Source organism: Sceloporus occidentalis, unplaced genomic scaffold (genome assembly GCF_023333645.1).
Source record: "Sceloporus occidentalis isolate IW3139 unplaced genomic scaffold, rSceOcc1.0.p SCAF_1, whole genome shotgun sequence".
Classification (NCBI taxonomy): Eukaryota; Metazoa; Chordata; class Lepidosauria; order Squamata; family Phrynosomatidae; genus Sceloporus; species Sceloporus occidentalis.
This window is the reverse complement of record NW_028316981.1, coordinates 297,561,679-297,579,817: the sequence shown is the minus strand read 5'-3', so window position 1 is coordinate 297,579,817 and position 18,139 is coordinate 297,561,679. Positions and strand designations below refer to the sequence as shown.

The 18,139-nt window shown below is 40.9% G+C and overlaps 1 protein-coding gene and 1 long non-coding RNA gene across 2 annotated transcripts in view; one reads left to right on the top strand and one right to left on the bottom strand.

The window, feature by feature from the left end:
- ADAMTS12 (ADAM metallopeptidase with thrombospondin type 1 motif 12) overlaps positions 1 to 17,106 on the bottom strand; it is a 213,862-nt gene extending 196,756 nt beyond the window's left edge. Inside the window, 2 exon segments of the mRNA XM_089496788.1 lie at positions 13,173 to 13,534; positions 16,974 to 17,106. Of these exon segments, the coding sequence (XP_089352914.1) occupies positions 13,173 to 13,534; positions 16,974 to 17,106 (495 nt within the window).
- On the top strand, positions 443 to 12,850 carry LOC149324128 (uncharacterized). The gene is made up of 3 exons (XR_016277853.1): positions 443 to 520; positions 5,651 to 5,778; positions 12,632 to 12,850. It is a non-coding gene; the product is annotated as an uncharacterized LOC149324128 (long non-coding RNA).
- Positions 17,107 to 18,139: the final 1,033 nt, after the last annotated feature.

Sequence of the window (18,139 nt, the reverse complement as noted above, 5' to 3'; positions counted from 1 at the left end):
TGGAATTGATCAATTCTGATTTCGTGTTAGATGATTGTATCCCTTTTCAAAGCACCAGTGGATGCACATAAGCAACAATCATTGGGCAATCAGCCTGTGAGCATCTCAGTATGGGCTTAGACAAGGTGAAAAATCCAAATGCAACATGGAATATCACTGATTACAAACACTGGGAATAGCCACCCACCTCCATCTCCATTAATGTCAGTGCTGCATGCATCATTGAGAATTTATGGCACACAGTACCCCAGAGTTTCATACTTGGATAATAGCAAAAGCATATAAAGACTATCTGATTTACTGGATAAAAAGGGAATATCTCTCCAGTGCAGCTGTTCTGAAAAATGCTGAACCAATCTCACTGCTTTTGTATCAGTCATAGGCGACTTCCTTAGCTAAGGAGATATCAAGCAGTTAGCTCAGTGAAATTGCTGTTTCTTAGCTGAAGGTCCCTGTCCGCTAAGAAGGAATACATCAAGCTTGTCTTTTCCATAGCTTCCATGCACAGAAGGATAAACAGGTAAGTCTTTCTTTCAAGATTTATTTTACACCAAGGGCGAGGAAACTTTTTCAGCTCAAGAGCGGGTGTTTTTTATAAATAGCCAGGCAAGCCCAAATTGTTACAGCTGCATCATCAACTAAAGCCACTTGGGAAAGAGTATGACTAGTGCCAGCCATTTTCTGAATTCTTTTGAACCTTACCGCTATTCCATTTGTAAGTGTGATATATTACAGAACCAAAGGGGCACTATCCCTATCCAATAAAGAAGTATCAGAAGGTCCTGTAGCATGCTCATTCCTTTGTTGTTTTTGTTATGTGCCTTCAAGTTAACTGCAACTTAAGATGACCTTATCATAGGGTTTTCTTGGCAACATTTATTTAGAATAGGTTTGTAATCTGAAAGATTAAGAGAAAATATAAAAATTACCCCAGAAACAAAGAAAAAGCAGGATAAGAAGAACTGGGGAAAAATGTACATTTATATAAAGGAGAAATGGCCAAACATACAAGATAAAATCTAACAAGGTACTTACGAATGTAAGTAAGCTTAGATTAGAAGGAATTGACTAGCTAAAGAACTTTACACTGTAAAAATTAGAACAAGATAGCAAGAAGGGTAACGGGTGAAGTCACAGAAAAAATTGAAAATAAACATCTGTAAACAGATATACACAGATAAGCAGTTAGAAAATACAATGAAACGGTAAGGGTTTAAACCAAGGAAGTCTTGTCAATGTCTGTCAAGGTCTTAGGAAGAATGAAGCGGAGAGAGTGAAAGGTATTTATGTTGGGTTAGGAGAGGGAGGGAGGGATGGTGGATTAGGGATGACTGTGTTTTGTGATAAGATGCCTATGTTATATATTATATAATATATTTTATGTTATATGGTTTAGGTAAATGTTTTTTGTTTTGTTTTGTAAATAAAATTAAAGAAAAGAAAAAAAAGAATAGGTTTGTCATTGTCCTCCAAATTAGGAGTAGCTAACACACCAGAGGAGAGGATTAAAATTCAAAATGACCTGAATAGACTAGAAAGCTGGGCCACAGCTAACAAAATGAACTTCAACAGGGAGAAATGTAAGGTACTGGCACTTAGGGCGGAAAAATGAAATGCACAAATATAGGATGGGGGACACCTGGCTTAAGGAGACTACATGCAAAAGGGATCTAGGAGTCCAAGTAGGCCACAAGTTGAACATGAGTCAACAGTGTGATGCGGCAGCTAACAAGGCCAATGCGATTTTAGGCTGCATCAATAGAAGTATAGTGTCTAGATCAAGAGAAGTAATAGTGCCACTCTATTCTGCTCTGGTCAGGCCCCACCTGGAATATTGTGTCCAGTTCTGCGCACCACAATTCAAAAAGGACATTGAGAAACTGGAGCGTGTCCAAAGGAGGGCAACTAAAATGGTGACGGGTCTGGAAACCATGCTATATGAGGAACGACTTAGGGAGCTGGGGATGTTTAGCCTGGAGAAAAGAAGGTTAAGGGATGATATGATAGCCCTGTTTAAATGTTTGAAGGGATGTCATATTGATGAGGGAGCAAGCTTGTTTTCTGCTACTCCAGAGACTAGGACCCAGAGCAATGGATGCAAGCTCCAGGAAAAGAGATTCCACCTCAACATTAGGAGGAACTTCCTGACAGTAAGGGCTGTTCAACAGTGGAACAAACTCCCTTGGAGTGTAGTGCAGTCTCCTTCCTTAGAGGTCTTTAAGCAGAGGCTGGATGGCCATCTGTCGGAGATGCTTTGATTTAGATTTCTTGCATGGCAGGGAGTTGGACTGGATGGCCCTTGTGGTCTCCTCCAACTCTATGATTCTATGATTGCCTTCCTCTAAGACTGAGGGCTAATCTATATGTAAGTGTATTATGCAAACTGATGCATTTTCACACATACACATTGACAATAAATTGTCTTCATTTTCCTGTGCAAATTCACATCTATTCATGTCTGTTCACTCTCCCTGTGCCAAAAATATGCAACCATCCAAATGAATGTGAAGTAGATTGACAACCAAGTATACAATAATGTGCATTTCTGCAAATTTCAGTGTATACACAGGTAAAAACCACAAAGCCTTCTTCCACTGAGTTTAAGGTGTTGACTGGGGGGGGGGGGAGGCACAAATTAACCAAACTCCTGTGAATTGTGTATGGCTGGTCACATTCTGTTTTACTGGAATGAGTGTTTTAAACATGTAGACTAGCCCTTTGAGAGTGTGATTTGCCTAAGGCCACCCAGTAGTTTCCCTAGTTGAGCAAGGATTTGAACCCTGGCATCCCAGAGCCCTAGTCCCACACTCAGCCACTATACCATGATGGCTCTCATGCACAGTCTTTAATGGGATATTCTGGGGTACTCTTTAGGGCAATGTTCAGCAATGTTTTGACCACCAGGGCCCCAGTGTGGACCCTAGACAACCTTGTATCCTCCTGTCAGAAAAAAAAAGCTTTGATGTAAAATCGGCCAGCCACTTTGCAAAAACCTCTGGGGACTGTGATTAGCCATTTAAAGGGTTTTCTTGGCCTCTTTTAGTCCCTCAGTAACTTGAAAAAACTGAAGTAACTGGCAGGTCACCTCTCTTAAAAGAAAAAAAGACTAGTTTAATAGAGGTGGAGGTGGAGAAATAGACTTCAGATGGCTAGCCGTGCCTCCTGAAGATTTGGGGGTATGATTAACCCATCTTTACACTGAAAAATTATCATTGCCAAAGAAAGCTGATATTACAAAGGCTGCCTTAAGCTTCGGTCCTGTTTGTTATGTGATAATGAACAATACTCTTTGTTTGTTCAAAGAAATAGATATGATGTCTACTGTGCCAGCATGGCACAGCAGTTTGAGTGTTGGACTATGGACTCTGGAGATCAAGATTCAATTCCCTGCTCGAGCATTAAAAAAAAAAACACTGAGTGATTTTGGGCAAGTCACACTTTCTCAGCCTCAGAGGAAGGCAGTGGCAAACCCCTGCCCCAAAGAAAACCCCATGTCTTAGGGTTACCATAAGTAAAAAATGACTTGGAGGCACACAACAACAACTATTGTACCATTAAAGGGGGGGGGGGTGAAAGGGGAAGGAAAAAAAGGAATCTAGCAGCAGCTTTAAGACTAATTCATATTGCCACATGAGCTTTCATTGATATCACAAACACTCATGCTAAAATATACATTAGTCGTAAAGACGCTGCCAGATTCTTTCCCTCGCTCCCCTTTTCTTTCTTGTGTGTTCAGTTACACTGTTTCTTCTCTTTTCATGATCTTCATCATATTTTATAACTATCTCTTCTTACCACACACACAAATCAGTAATAGCAAGTGACAACATTCTGCAAGATAGAGAATATGACCTTTGCCACATAGGCTATGAATCACTATGCAGGGTTTATCCATCTGTGAAAGTGGAGTGATTAGCCTTTACAAGGAAATATCTTTACCAGCTGCATCAGATTTCACAGCACACTGTCATTATAAAGTAGTAGTCAGCCTGCTCCTAGACACATGTAGGTACTATTGAGTTCCACTGAGTCCAGTGGGGGATCTCTTTCTATCAGTATGTGTGCTACCATCCTCCACCACCAAGTAAAGCATTAAAAAGCCTGTTGTGACTAAATAACTTGTCTGCAAGTTGTTTTTACCCATCAACAACATAAACATCATAAAGGCACCAGATACCTTCTGATCCCAGAAGCTAAGCAGGGTCAGCCCTGGTTAGTACTTGGATAGGAGACTAGGTGCTGGAGGTTATATTTCAGAGGAAGGAACTCGCAAAACTACCTCTGAGAATTCCTTGCCTAAGAAAAGTCTATGAATTTCATGGAATCACCATAAACTCACAAGTGACTTGAAGACATATACACAAACAAGTTGTCTGCAGACTTTTGACCCAAAAAGTATTTCCATTGGCCTACAACTTCAGCTGAGAACTCTGTTACAGACAGCCAAAATAAAGCTGCTTCGAGTCACAGTGGAGGTATGGTGTTTCAATGATGCATGCGTCCTAAGAGTCCAGAAGTTGCACCAAAGCCACGCTCCAGCCCTAAGGACTGGAGCGTGGCTTTGGTGTGGCTTCTAGACTCTTAGGACGCATGCATCATTGAAACACCATACCTCCACTGTGACTCGAAGCAGCTTTATTTTGGCTGTCTGTAACAGGCCTCTGTTATGTTGCTAGCATTGTAGTGAAATTCACCTGCCAGTTGAACCAGTTTCCACATGTGGAATGGGAGGGGCAACATTTTGCCCTTTGCTTTAGGCAGCAAAATCTCTTGCATTAGCTCTGTCAGGAACTCATCTCCCAATCCAGAAATTGATACCTACACAGAGGAGTGTGCTTGGGGTGTCCTTTTTTGCTGAAAAGGGACGTTTTGTGCACATAGGTACAAAATATTGCCATATCAAAAATAAAAATCCTAATTGCAGTATAAAGTAGAATTCTAAACCTCTTTCGAATGACATTTAAGACTGCAAGCCTCTGTGTGTGAGTGTCTGTGTAAAATTCAATTTTTATTGCGAACCTGTTCAAGAACTGGATCACGTGCCCCTACAAACATTTCATAACTTGGGAAAGTTACCTTTTGAAGCACAACTCCCAGAATCCCCCAGCCAGCATGGCCAATGTATATGTTGGCCGTGGGATTCCAGGTGTTGTGATCTAAAAAAGTAACTTTTCCAAGCAATTGGGCTAGCTTTTTCCCTAAAAAGATTTGCTGTTGTGTGCCTTCAAGTTGTTTCCAACTGATGTCAACTTTAAGGTGACCCTAACACTGGGGTTTTCTGGGGCTGAGGGTATATGATTTGTCCAAGGTCACCCAGTGGCTTTCCATGGCCAAGTGGTGAATTGAACTCTGGTCTCCAGAGTTGAAGTCTAATGCTCAAACCACACCACGCTGGCTCTTGGTTCCTTCCTAAATTAATTTCTTCAATCCGTTTCCCCTTTTCTCCTTTTGATATTATTTTGTCATGTTTTAATTAAAGCTATTGTAACACCCTTTCATTTAAGAATAACCATTGTTTCCGTGACAGCAAAACTGGATTGCCTGATGCTCTTTTAAAACTCTCTTAACATGAGTGAATCAAAATACAATTTTTGTATTACAGTAGATTGATTTCCCTGAAATGAAGAAGGCTCTTCTTGTCTCTCTCTAGAAAGAAACATTTACGTTTCAATTTATCACATCGCCGGGTGTATTAAACTCACTGAACACAAAATGGAATGTACATGTGACAAATATTTCTGAGTCCATGCTGGTGATTAATCTTCAGAGGTCTAAAAGGTGGGTAAAAGATGCCTTAAAGAGCATTTCAGGTGAACAGCAACTGTCAAACTGATCTACTGTATAATTAAGCTTTGGCGTTCTGATCTGTGTCAAGAGAGGAATGTCACCTTATTTGAAAGCTACATTGTTATTTCAACCAGATGGGTGCTGTTACTCATCAAAACACTGCAGGATTTTGAAACATCCCAACACCAGAAGTTCAAGCCCTGGTACATGATGCTTTTCCAGCTTGTAGAACAACATAATAATGACTGAAAGTGCTACTTTTGTTAACAAGAAACATTTTTGAAATGCAACTCCTCTGTAACTTCTGCTCAATGTCTGTTTGTGTGATTCCCTGACTCCCCTCTATACTCCCATCCCATCTCCCCAACCATGAAGAGCAAGTATGGGAGATACATAGAGGGCAGCAGGCAGGAGCAAAAACCTATTTTGTAGGAATCTGCATTTCATTTTCCCTTTTATTTATTCTATTTATTTATTTCAAGGATTTATATCCTACCTTTCTCCCACAGTGGGATTGGATTTGTTGTTTTGAACAATGGGAAGACTGAGTTGTTGTTGTTGTGTGTCTTCAAGTTGTTTCCAATGTTGCCATTTTCTGAGGCTGAGAGTGTGTGACTTGCCCAAGGAGACCTAGTGGGTTTCCATAGCCAAGCTGGGATTCGAACCCTAGTCTCCAAAGTCATAGTCCAATACTCAAACTCCTCAAGCACACTGGCTCTCTAAGAACACAGGATATAACTCATAATGGGAATATATATATATATATATATTTTAATTCAGTGGGGCTTATCTCTGAGTAGACATGACTGGATTGCAGCAATGGTGGTAAATCCAGTGATTTACCTGGAAGGTAACCACACTGAACACAATGAAACGTACTTCTGAGTTATCATGCACAGAATCGTGCTGCTATTTAATATTACCTGCTTAAATGCATTTCTAACGTCTCCCTTTCTGTTTGGTTCATCCAATTCATTTCTATGGTCTTCTGAAATCCCTCATATTGCTAAAGACTAATATCCCTTGCCTTCAATCCTGGGATTATCAGCACTGCATAATTTATTACAACAGTTAAGAAATGTATCAAGACTATCCTGTATTGATATGACACACGCCTAATCCCCCTTTCCTTGCAGATATAATATATACGTTAAAATTGTGTATTTATATTTGAGCAAGTAACATTCCAAATTTATTTACCAATTTTATATATATATTTTAAAGCTGCTATTTCTCTTGAATGTTAATTGATGTAATCCAGAAACACATCGTAGGTTGATGTTGTAAGGCAAAAAGGAGCAATCAAGCCTGGAGGCAGTGGAAGGGGAAAGAGAAACAGACTGTTTTTTATTCTGCCAATACACACATTGCTGAGCTATTCTTCATGTGCAAAACCGCAAAAAATAAGCAAATAACATTTGGGACTTAAATCTCATTTTTCATTGTCTGCAGGCCCAAGGCCTGGTTAACAGTAGGAGAAAATGCATCAATGAAAGTTCAAGAAAGTGGCCTTTTCCTTGATAATTATTTGGAAAATGCTGAAAAGGTATTAATAAATGAAATAAATGAATAATCTATAATAATGAAAGTCTTTGAAAGAGGCCTGAAACTTGGGTCTCTAGGAATGTGCATTTCAGGATTATTTTGTGTTTTTAAGGATGGCTTTTAATTAATTAAATTATATCTCTAGCCTGGAGTGCTATATATTGAGACATTAGGCTGCAGACAGAGCCAGCATGGTGTAGTGGTTTGAATGTTGGACTAGGACTCTGGAGACAAATCTGAATTTGTTCAGCCATGTTGTAAACCCACCGGATGATCTTGGGCAAGTCACACTCTCTCAGCCTCAGATGATAGCAATTGCAACCCCCCATTGAGGAAACTCACCAAAAAAAACCAAACTCATGATAGGTTTGCCTTAGGTTTGCCATAAGTCGAAAACAACTTGAAGACACAACAAAAACAAAAACAAAAAAACAACATGTTTGTTTAGGAGTATGACTTACTGTTAGGTTCTTTTCTATCAGTTTCATACCAGTTTGCTTGTAACGGTTCCATCATAAGGGATCCTAGGAGTTGGATAGGGACTGCGGATTAAATCAGTTTAATTCGGGGGTGAAGAGAGCAGTTATGGTATCTTGTGAACTATGCTTCAGGGAAATAGACTAGAGCTCTCCAGCAAAGAATTCTAAATACCTTACCAAATCTTAACCCTCTGGATTTGTTATGATGGAGTCATAACTATTAAAGTGGTCATATGTACAGCGCTGTGTAAATTTACAGCGCTTTATAAATAAAGGTTAATAATAATAATAATAATAATAATAATAATAATAATAATATGCAATCAGCTCAAATCTCTGCCCCTTGACTATGTAACATTTGGACAACACACTTAGCAAAACCATATATTTAAGGAAACCCAAGAGTTCTCATTATTCTTTCATGGGCTGATCTAACATAACAGCATTTCTCCTTATATCAAATCTGCTTTTAAGATTGCTTTTGAACAGTTCCAGGATATTTTTCAGACCAGCAGTATTTCCAAAGTGACAGGTTTTCATTCCACACTGATGGTATGGGAGCAGAGAAATGTTTCACACATGTTTACATCAGCATAGTTTGATTTGACGATGAGAGCGAGCCATGGATTCAGAACATACTCTTGACTGAAATTCTGGAGACTGCTGCAAACTTACTACACCTCCTCTCTTTGTGCAGTTAGGGACTAAGCCAAAATTCTCTGGTTTCTATGTATTCAGGCTGGCCTTGACTCTCATGTTCAAAATTCAAGGGTGGGGGAGAATATCTTCCATGTCATGGAAGTTTTTAAACCAGTTTTAAATGGATTAAATATCAAGACAATGCAAACCCAAGCAGAGTGAAGAAGTTCAAAGGGATCTCTTTAGGCTAAGTTAACTTAAGGTTACCAACAAAGAATACAATATATTCAGGATAGCCATGTTGCCATGCAGCAAGATACAACACAGAAGAACAATACCGTCATTGGCCAACCAAAATGCACAAAATACATCATGCAAGCTTTCCAAGTTTCACTGGCATCGTCATCAGGCAAAAATGTTAAAAACCATACAGGAGATGAAAAGTGATAATGTTAGAATCACAGACCTACATTTTGTCTCAGATGCTACTGCTGTTGTCAGTTAAAATGGTCTTGAGGGATTTCAAGGCAGCCAGAGGCTATACCTCTCCTGGGCCATGTAGAGACCATGGATAAAGATCCAGAAAAGACAGCTTCTGTAAGTAACAGAAAAGTAACTTCTATTGCTTTTCTGTTGCTAATAGAGTTCAAATGTTATTTCTTGTTGTTGTTGTTGTTGTTGTGTGCTTTCAAGTCATTCCCACTTGTGGTGACTTGAATGTAAACTTTTCATGGAGTTTTCTTGCCAAGATTCTTCAGAGGGGATTTGCCATTGCCATCCTCTGAGGCTGAGAGAGTGTGGCTTGCCCTAGTGGATTTCCATGGTTGAGCGGGGATTCAAACTCTGCTCAAACCAGTACACCACACTGACACTGTCACATTGGTTCTCATATTATTACTTGTCTCCTATGTGATTTTAAACACCTTTTTTTATGACGAAGGTTCAACAACTTGTATGGTACATTTTGTGCCTTTTAGTTGTCCAATATTTTGAAAACAGCGAATGACAGTGTTGAGCATCATTGCTGTTCGTCAGATGTAGTGAAGAGCCTGATGTTGTTCATATGTATGGAGCTACAACTCCTTGTCAGCATGCAGGCATCCAGACTGTTAAATACTGGTACAGAGCAATGCACACATTTGGGCAAATCTACCTTCACACTGGGCCACACTGAAGTAAAAAAGGGTGTATCTTTCACACACACACACACACACACACACACACACACACACACAGTATATACACTGAAATCTCCTGACAAAAAAATGCACAGTGTTTGGAACACTCATTTACAAAATTTTTAATGTATAAAATTAATATATAAAATGATGCCAGTCTAGTACAGTGGACCAAACACATAAAATGCTAGAATTCAGAGTCCTGCAGTTTTTATAATGTGTTAATTTTTATTGATTCTGTGAACCGCTTTGATCACCTCGGAAAAGCGGTATAAAAATAAAACATATTATTATTATTATTAAGTAAAATGACTGGAAGATTCAAAATGAATAAAAAAGAAATTCTTCATTCAGTGCATAGTTACTGTAAATTATGGAAAGATGAATGTCAAAGGGAGAAGCCCTGTTAGTCTATTTCAGTATTTTAAAAAAATGGGAGGCAGTCTAGTGGTCCCCTTTAAACTGATTTATTTTAGCAGGAACATTCACAGTTATTAATCTAGTTCTTCAGATGCATAAGTGAAATACAATTTTCAAGCCACAAGTATGATTCCCATTGTCTTGATAGCTCTGAAAGAGGATTAGTGAAATTAATGGTAGATAAGGCTATCAATAATGTATAAAAGTACTTAAAGGAAAAATAATGGCACTGTGCATACTATTTCATTTCTCTTTCATTAACCTTCATGACTACTGAGTAGCAATTGCTGTTGCCTTTGTTGCCTGGTATAATTCAGGTCTTAACACCACAAATATCATTTCCCTTCACAGTTGGATGTATCCTCCAGCTGAACTGTCCTAGCATTCTCTATAAAGCCTGTACTTTGAAATGTAAAATTTTACCAACACATTAGTAACTACAATGAAAAAAAAGTAAAGAAAGAAAAACTATGTTAGTTGTCTTCCAAAAGTACTGAAAACACATCTACTTTCCCCCCAAAACTACTGCTACTATTTCCATTTCCAATACATTTCCTAAAGTATTGATACCATGTGCCACTACAGTCAGCCCTCTGTATCCATAGATTCAACCATCCACAGCTTGAAAATATTGAAAAACCTTGTTTTTGCCATTTTATATAAGGGACACCATTTCACTGTGCCATTGTGCTTACTCCATTGGGGGGGGCCTGGAACCAAACGTCAGTGGATACCAAGGACACACTGTACATTTTTTCTCCGTTTAAGGACCATTGTTTATTCTGTCTAGAGATACTAGAACCCCATGATAGCATCTCCTTAGGGTCACCATAAAAGTCTTGAAGGCACACAACAAAAACAACAATGACATATGAAATTTGAAATCCCATGTTTGAGCCACAGGTTCAAAACTACAGCCAGCTGAGCCAGACTTCTCGGGATCCACTTCTCGGGATTCCCTCCTACAACTGCCAGGAAAAATGGTGGGAGCAAAGGAGAAAGTCCTCTAGCCTGCATTTGAGCCAGAGACTCCAGGCTACTGTAGGTACCACCTTCCATCCAGCCTTCCTTGCTGCTGTGAGAGGTCAGGGTGATCAGATATTCTAACCACAAAGGAGGACAAGGCACCATAAAATGTAGGACATTCAAGAAAAATGTAGTACATTACCAAATGATAGTTAAAAACTCTCATATAAATTCAGGCTTCTTGGTCATGCTCAAAATGGAGGACATTTTGCCATTCCTCCTGGATAGAAGATTGAAATGTAGAACATGTCCAGGAAAAGGAGGATGTCTGGTCACCCTGGGAAAGCTGTATGTGTGCCACGTAGGAGCCCCCTCCCAGCCTCTCCAGCCTGAAGAATCCAGGGAGGGGAATCATAAAATCACAGAACGATAAGAGTTGAGAGAGACCCATCAAGTCCAATCTCCTGCCATGCAGGAATACACAAGCAGTGCACCCCCAACCGATGGCCATCCAGACTCTGTTTAAAATCCTCCAAAGAAGTAAACTCCACCACACTCCAAGGCAGCATATTCCACTCTCAAACTGCTTTTACTGTCAGGGATTTCTTCCAAATGTTGAGGTGGAAATGGAATCTCTTTTCCTGGAGTTTGAATCCATTGCCCCGGCCTCCATTCTCTGGAGCAACAGAAACAAGCTTGCTCCATCTTAAGTATGACATCCTTTCAAATGTTTAAACTGAGCCATCATATCACCTCTTAACCTTAAAGATCATTCCCTTTCAGATACAGCAAGGAGCCCCTCTCCTGCTTGGCCCAAAGCCACCAGCACAGTCCAGAGGTGCTTGCCTGACCAGTTGACAAACCCATAGTCACCCACCAGTAGCCCTCATCTATTCTGCAAATCTGCTGCTGCTGAACAGATTTTTCAATGGGGCTTGAATCCACTCTTAGCAGCTCTACATTTGAGAGTAATAATTTGCCTTTCTTGTCGAATCTTGTCTCCTTCCCTAAATGGGGGTGTGAGGAAGTGTGGAGAGGGATTAAGAATTCACCAATCATGACAGCAGCTCTATTTGGTGGTTTCCAGGGCTGAGGATTATTCTTTTATTCTTTTTTTTTTTTTTTTTGATGGGAGGGACTATTCTTTGCTCCCCTCTGGGGATGGGATGTCAGTCTGTTGATAGTATGCTTAGCAGAAATGCTGTTTGATTTTCCTTTGGGCAACTGGGGTTTGAGATTGGGTTTTGTGCTAAAGACTGAGTATGAATGAAAATAGTCATCTGTTGAATAATACTCTCATTTGGATTTAGTTCTTTGTCTCCTTGCATGGGGTGGGAGTGGAGGAGTGAACCAACAAAGTAATGTTTTTCCCCTATAGTGGCATGCCATACAAGAAAGCAAAGGGGAAGAGTGTGTGGTACTAATCTTATAGTCTCCACTCTTTTCATCTCCACTTCTATGTAATTTGCAGCAAAAGAAACAAGCTATCATGCAAGAATCTACAAATGGTACATGTCCTGCATTTCCTTTAACAAATTATCCTTTAAGGGCGGGGGGGGGGGGGGGGGTTAATCAATCAGTCTCTCACATCTCAGACACTGTCTGTTCTCTTTGCAGAAGAGGAGGAAAGAAGAGCACCTTGATGTCATGATCACTTCAACCAAGAGAAGCACATGTTATCTACCATGAATATCTGAATCTTTAAACAGATTTCTTAGAAATGAAATACTTCGCCTAGGATCAAAAATGTTTGCCAACATTCGTGAATGGAATAATACTATGTAAATGAATACTTCTTCTTCAATATAAGGCATATAAAAGATTTGTTTCAGCACATCACAGGTGATAGATGTGAACTGTCTATAGTCCTACCACACCAATTCATTCATGTTGGCCTAAATCCAAATGCTGGTCTCAACTAGACAGGTTTTGCCCAAGTATTGCCTTACTATTCAGCAGTTGGTGAACTGGGTTTTCTTTAACTGGGAACAAGCAATTGGATTTAGGTCATGGGTTTTTAAAATAACAATGTACAAATAGATCCAACTTTCTTCCTTTCTTTTAGGTTTACTAATTGATTTTGGGGTAGAGATTCGGTTTATAAATTCTTGGAATTAGCAATAGCAATAAACATTTCAAGAAAACTTTTTGAACTTACTAGTCCACTGCAAGTGCTGATTGCTGCCTTCCCATTCCCGAAATCTGGGTGTAAGACTGTCCCAATGTGATGGCATGAAATTTCCAGGCGTGGAACAATCTTTGCACTAGCGTAGTTGCCATATCGCCTTTCCAGAATATAATTATTTGACAATAATCCTTGATGAAGAGTTAAGTTTAAAAAGAGGTATTTCTCTTTGTACTTGATTTTATAATACACCTTACAGTCCTTTCTCCTAAAGTCTCTTTTCCTTCTGACGTTTGAGGCATTGTGGTGTAAACTATATGAGAGAAAATGTCCATCTGCACTGACTTTTGCAGGGCTGACCACTTCATAATCTTGCAGCTTTTTGATAAAATCATCTAGGGAAGAAAAGGACACAAAAATGTAGTTTTGGTCACCATGGCAATTAGTAGCTAGGGGTGGAAATAAAATCCACCAGTAATTGTTACCTAAGAAAGAGATTTCCTAACTCCCAGGAAATGCAGCAGAGAATAATAATAAAGTAGTAAGAATTTTGTGCAGTTTTTGCTTGGCATTCACATATTCCAAAGTCTTTAGGGAAATGGTTCCACACAGAAATATTGTACGTGCAGTGTTCTGCAAGGGTTTTGTGCCAAAAACATTGCAAACAACCATGTGTGTTTTTATGAAAGATTGCTGTTTCTGTGCAAAAATAAAACAGCAGTCATTCACAAGAATAATAAAATCACAGAGTTAAAAAGGGTCCTATGGGCATCAAATCCAATCCCTACTGAATGCAAGATCTCCAACTAAAGCATCCCCAGCAGGTACTGTAGCTGTCCAGCCTCTTTTTGAAGACATTCAGTGAAGGGGACATCAGTCACTGTCCTCCCCTCCCCCTTCACCACCACTTATTTCATCAGAAATGCAATGATGTATACAACTTTACAAAACAATAGTTCACCAGTGTGACAGGTCTCATGAGTGGACTCAACAAAAAGGATAAAATACTGATCTTAAGGCTAGGACAGGTTCATATCAGTGCAGTTGTACCTTCAGGTAGCATTGTCCCAAACCATTTCATACACGGATATAAAATAATAAATAAATAAATCGTTTATTTATAGCCCGCCTTTCCTTGCGATCAAGGCGGGTTACAACATCTTGATAACAACAAACGATATAATGTATGTGGTCCTCTAGATGCTACAGAATGCCTACACATACCTGAATTCTCCTATAAGGTTTTTAAAGTAGCTTGTTTGGGACTCAGGATAACACAAGCCCCCAATGTATCTGGCACAGAATAGCAATAATGCAGGGATGTGGATCATATGGCCTTCAGTTAGCATATGCAACACCCCCTGCACTGTATATGGGGCTTCATATTTTCATATTTTTTATAACTGGCCAGGTGTGTTTTAAGAGGTCACAATGACCTTTTCGAACACCAGGTGATTCCAAAATAAAGGTTAAATGTGTTTACTTACTACTTTGTCTCTTCACTCCCAGATTTTCTATGGGTCAGTACAGATGGGCGCTTTGCGCCAGTCTGGGACGGAACTAGGAGTGTGCGGGGGATGAGCATTTGCACGCTCACCAACCCTACCATGCACCCTGGCCATCATCATGTTGTGTGCCCATCTATATAGGATGCACAATGATGATGTATATGTGGCACAGCACCCAAACAGCACTGCGCCGCATGGACATCATCATGGTGCGCGAGCACACCAATGCATGGCCTAAAAAGGCCATGTATGGCCTAAAAAGAACCCATCAGGCAGCGGCATTTGGTTGCCATGGTCTCCATCCAGGGTAGAAAGAGGTGGTGTCTCTCCGCCCTTTTCTGCCCACCTGTCCAGCCCCTATGTATCCTCTAGCACTAGAAACAAAGGCAAAGGTGAGTAAGACCATATCTCCTACTTACCCCTACCATGTTTCCAGCCAGTCCCTGTCCAGTTATTTTGGGGTTGTCTTTGACCCAATCAATGCTTCTGTGGGACTCTGAAGGCCGTGGGTGGGGGTGGAGAAGCCTTCAGAGTCAGAGTCAGTCCCCCCCCCCCTGACCAGGTGACACCAACCCTAGTGATGCCACTGCTTGGATCACATTATGCTAAGGATAGGAATCATGCAGACACACATATAGTGGATTGCAGTTCCCAACAGTCATAGCCAGAATAACCAATGGTAAGCAATGCTGGGAGATGCAGCCCAACATTTGGAGGTGCTACCCAAAAAAGTGAGGGGAGGGGACTTGGATTAACATAGTTTCAAACTATTTAGTGCACAGGTATGATGTATGTGGTCCTCTAGATGCTATAGAATGGCCTTTCAAGTCCAGCATGGCAGCAACCACCACACCAGACTCTGAAGGGAGCCCCCTCCCCAGGGATACCACTCCACCAGCTGACACACACACACACCCCCCACCACATACACACACACCACCTTTGTGACATCACTGATCCAAGTGAATATTTTAGTGGCTGCTTTCTGCAACAATTCATGTTTCTGCAATATTTCTTAAGGGCAGCCCATATAGAACATACGGTAGTCATCCAGCCAGGAAACGCAATCAAAACACAAGAAAGTCTACCTTCTCTAGATATGCGCAATTAGCCAGCCAACCAAAGCTAGTTAAAAAGGATTCTGGCCATCCTAGAAAGTGCTGAGTTGAAGAACACATCCAAATTTTAGGGTTTATGCAATGTCTCCACCATCCAGTGTGCTGGATTTCCCACTTCACACCACTTTCATCTTGTTTGGGTTTAAGTTTCAAACTGCTCACTCTCATCCAACACAAAAGATCCTCCAGGATGGCCATTCAGAGTTTCCACCACCATCTCAGTGGGATTAGAAGGTGGAAGAGAGGGACAGCACATAGCACAGACTTTCCAACTGACATAGCCAGATGTGTGGATTCATAGAGCTGTTGGAAACATGTGGGCAGGGCTGACCCCCAAGGGACTGTGTTTCCCAAGGAAGAACAGAAAATGTTGCCCCACCCTCACTCAAGTCAAGGTCTTGGGAGTGGAGCAACCGTAGAGGTGAAGGATGGCATATAAGGAGTGGACATGCTGGCTAGGGAGGTCTGGAAATTATAGTTTTAGAAAGTTCCTTTTCTAATTCTGGTTCAAATTGCATTGAACTTCATTATTGTTTTTATGAGTGAAAAAGGAGTGATGGAGAAGGCAGAGTAAAATATATTATGTAACAAGTTTAACTGAATATTAATGGTGGGAGGAGGCAACTTTGTTAATGGACATTCTTCAAGACTGATCTCCTCAAAGGTTATTTGTGGGGAACCCCAAGCTTTCCCAAAGTGAATAATCACCATTATCATACCCTTTTGGGAATGAAATTAAATGTTACAAACTAGCCAGCTTGCAAGAATCATGTAGGATTTCAGCTCAAATGAGCTTTGTGTTTTTGTGGGACGCTGGACAAAAACATCCAGCACTCCCTCTGCATTTTAGGAGTTCAGAAATTCTGTATTTGCAGAACTGTGTTGGGCTGGCCAAGAAAATTGACCCCAGGGAAGTTACTTCTGTGAACTCTAACTCCCCAGATCTACCAGCCAGCAGACGCCCTTCTCCAAGCTCTGAAAGTATTGTACATACAGTAAACAAAATAAGTGTAACCAGTGAGCCAGTGCTGGGCAAACAGTGGAAGAAGAAGCTTGGTGCATTGAATAAAACCAGGAAAGTTGACACTCCTTACTGGTCTGGTGGGACTCTTGTTTTAGAAAGAAAGAAAAAAGAGAAAGAGTAGATCAAGGGCATGGGAATAGGGAAGAAGAACTGCCACATTAAAGGAAGGAGAGAAGCCACTGACCTTGCCTCTGGTCTGGAAAGGCAAATCTGCCCGGTGGAACAGTCCTACCATGGCCCAACGCCTGGATATTATTAAGGAGGGGGACCCAAAAAGCCAAAGTTGCAATCCAGTTTCTCTGGAGGGCCCATGACATGTTTGGGTTGCAGAGGAAACTCAGCCTGTCTCCTGATCTTTTATATTTTATTTTATTTTTAAAGGCGCCTCCTTTGCATGACAAGTTGCATGCATGGCCAAGCAAGAGGCAGAGGCATTGAGGCACAAAGAGCAAGCTGGAGAAGGAGGGAGGGAGAGAAAGAGAAAAGAAAGGGCTCTCCAAGAGGAAAGGCAGGGGAGGAGGAGGAGGCTGAAGATATATATATGTGTGTGTATAGTTCTTTCTCCCTGAAAGAGGGAGTGATTAAAAGTCTGGGTGTCTGATTTCTGAAGGGGGAAAAGGAGGAGGGGCTGGCAAAGAGCTGTTTCCAGGGAAATCCCTCTTTTCAGGCTCATGTGATGTGACAGAATGCAGTTGTCTGCAGGAATGAGAAGCCCTCCCTTTATGGCCAGAGTTTCTCTTTAAAGGAGTGTTTAAAGGAGAAAAATGAAAGCGTTTTGACACATAATCATCATTTTGACAACATAATCATCACAAGGCTCCAACAGCATGGTTGCTGAGAAGTAAATCCCATTGGATCCAGGAAAGTTTATGTGCAGGTATCTGGGTATGTGCCTTGTTGGCATGTGCCTTCACGTCATTTCCAACTTATGGTGGCCCTAAGGTGAAAAACCATCACAGGGTTTTCTTGGCAAGTTTCATCAAAGGGGGCCATCCTCTGAGGCTGAGGAGTGTGACTTGTCAAGGGTCGCCCAGTGAGTTTTCATGGCTGAGCAAGGATTGTATGTATCCCGAAAAGGATCAGTGTTGGATAAAACACTGGCACAGTACAGACAGAAACGGTGGTCTGCAGGCACCCATTTTAACTCCGGAGGGATACCGTAGCCACTAGACCGCACAATATCCCTCTGGAGCTAAAAGAACCTTGTTTTTCTTGTTTCTTTTCCTGGCGCCCTGGTTATGTTGCAAGTGCACCAATGGCACACTTGTGATGTAACAGACGCGCCACGATGTGCAGATGCTATGCGTGCATTATGTAAAGATGGGGTGTGGCCTGTGTGGATGAGACATC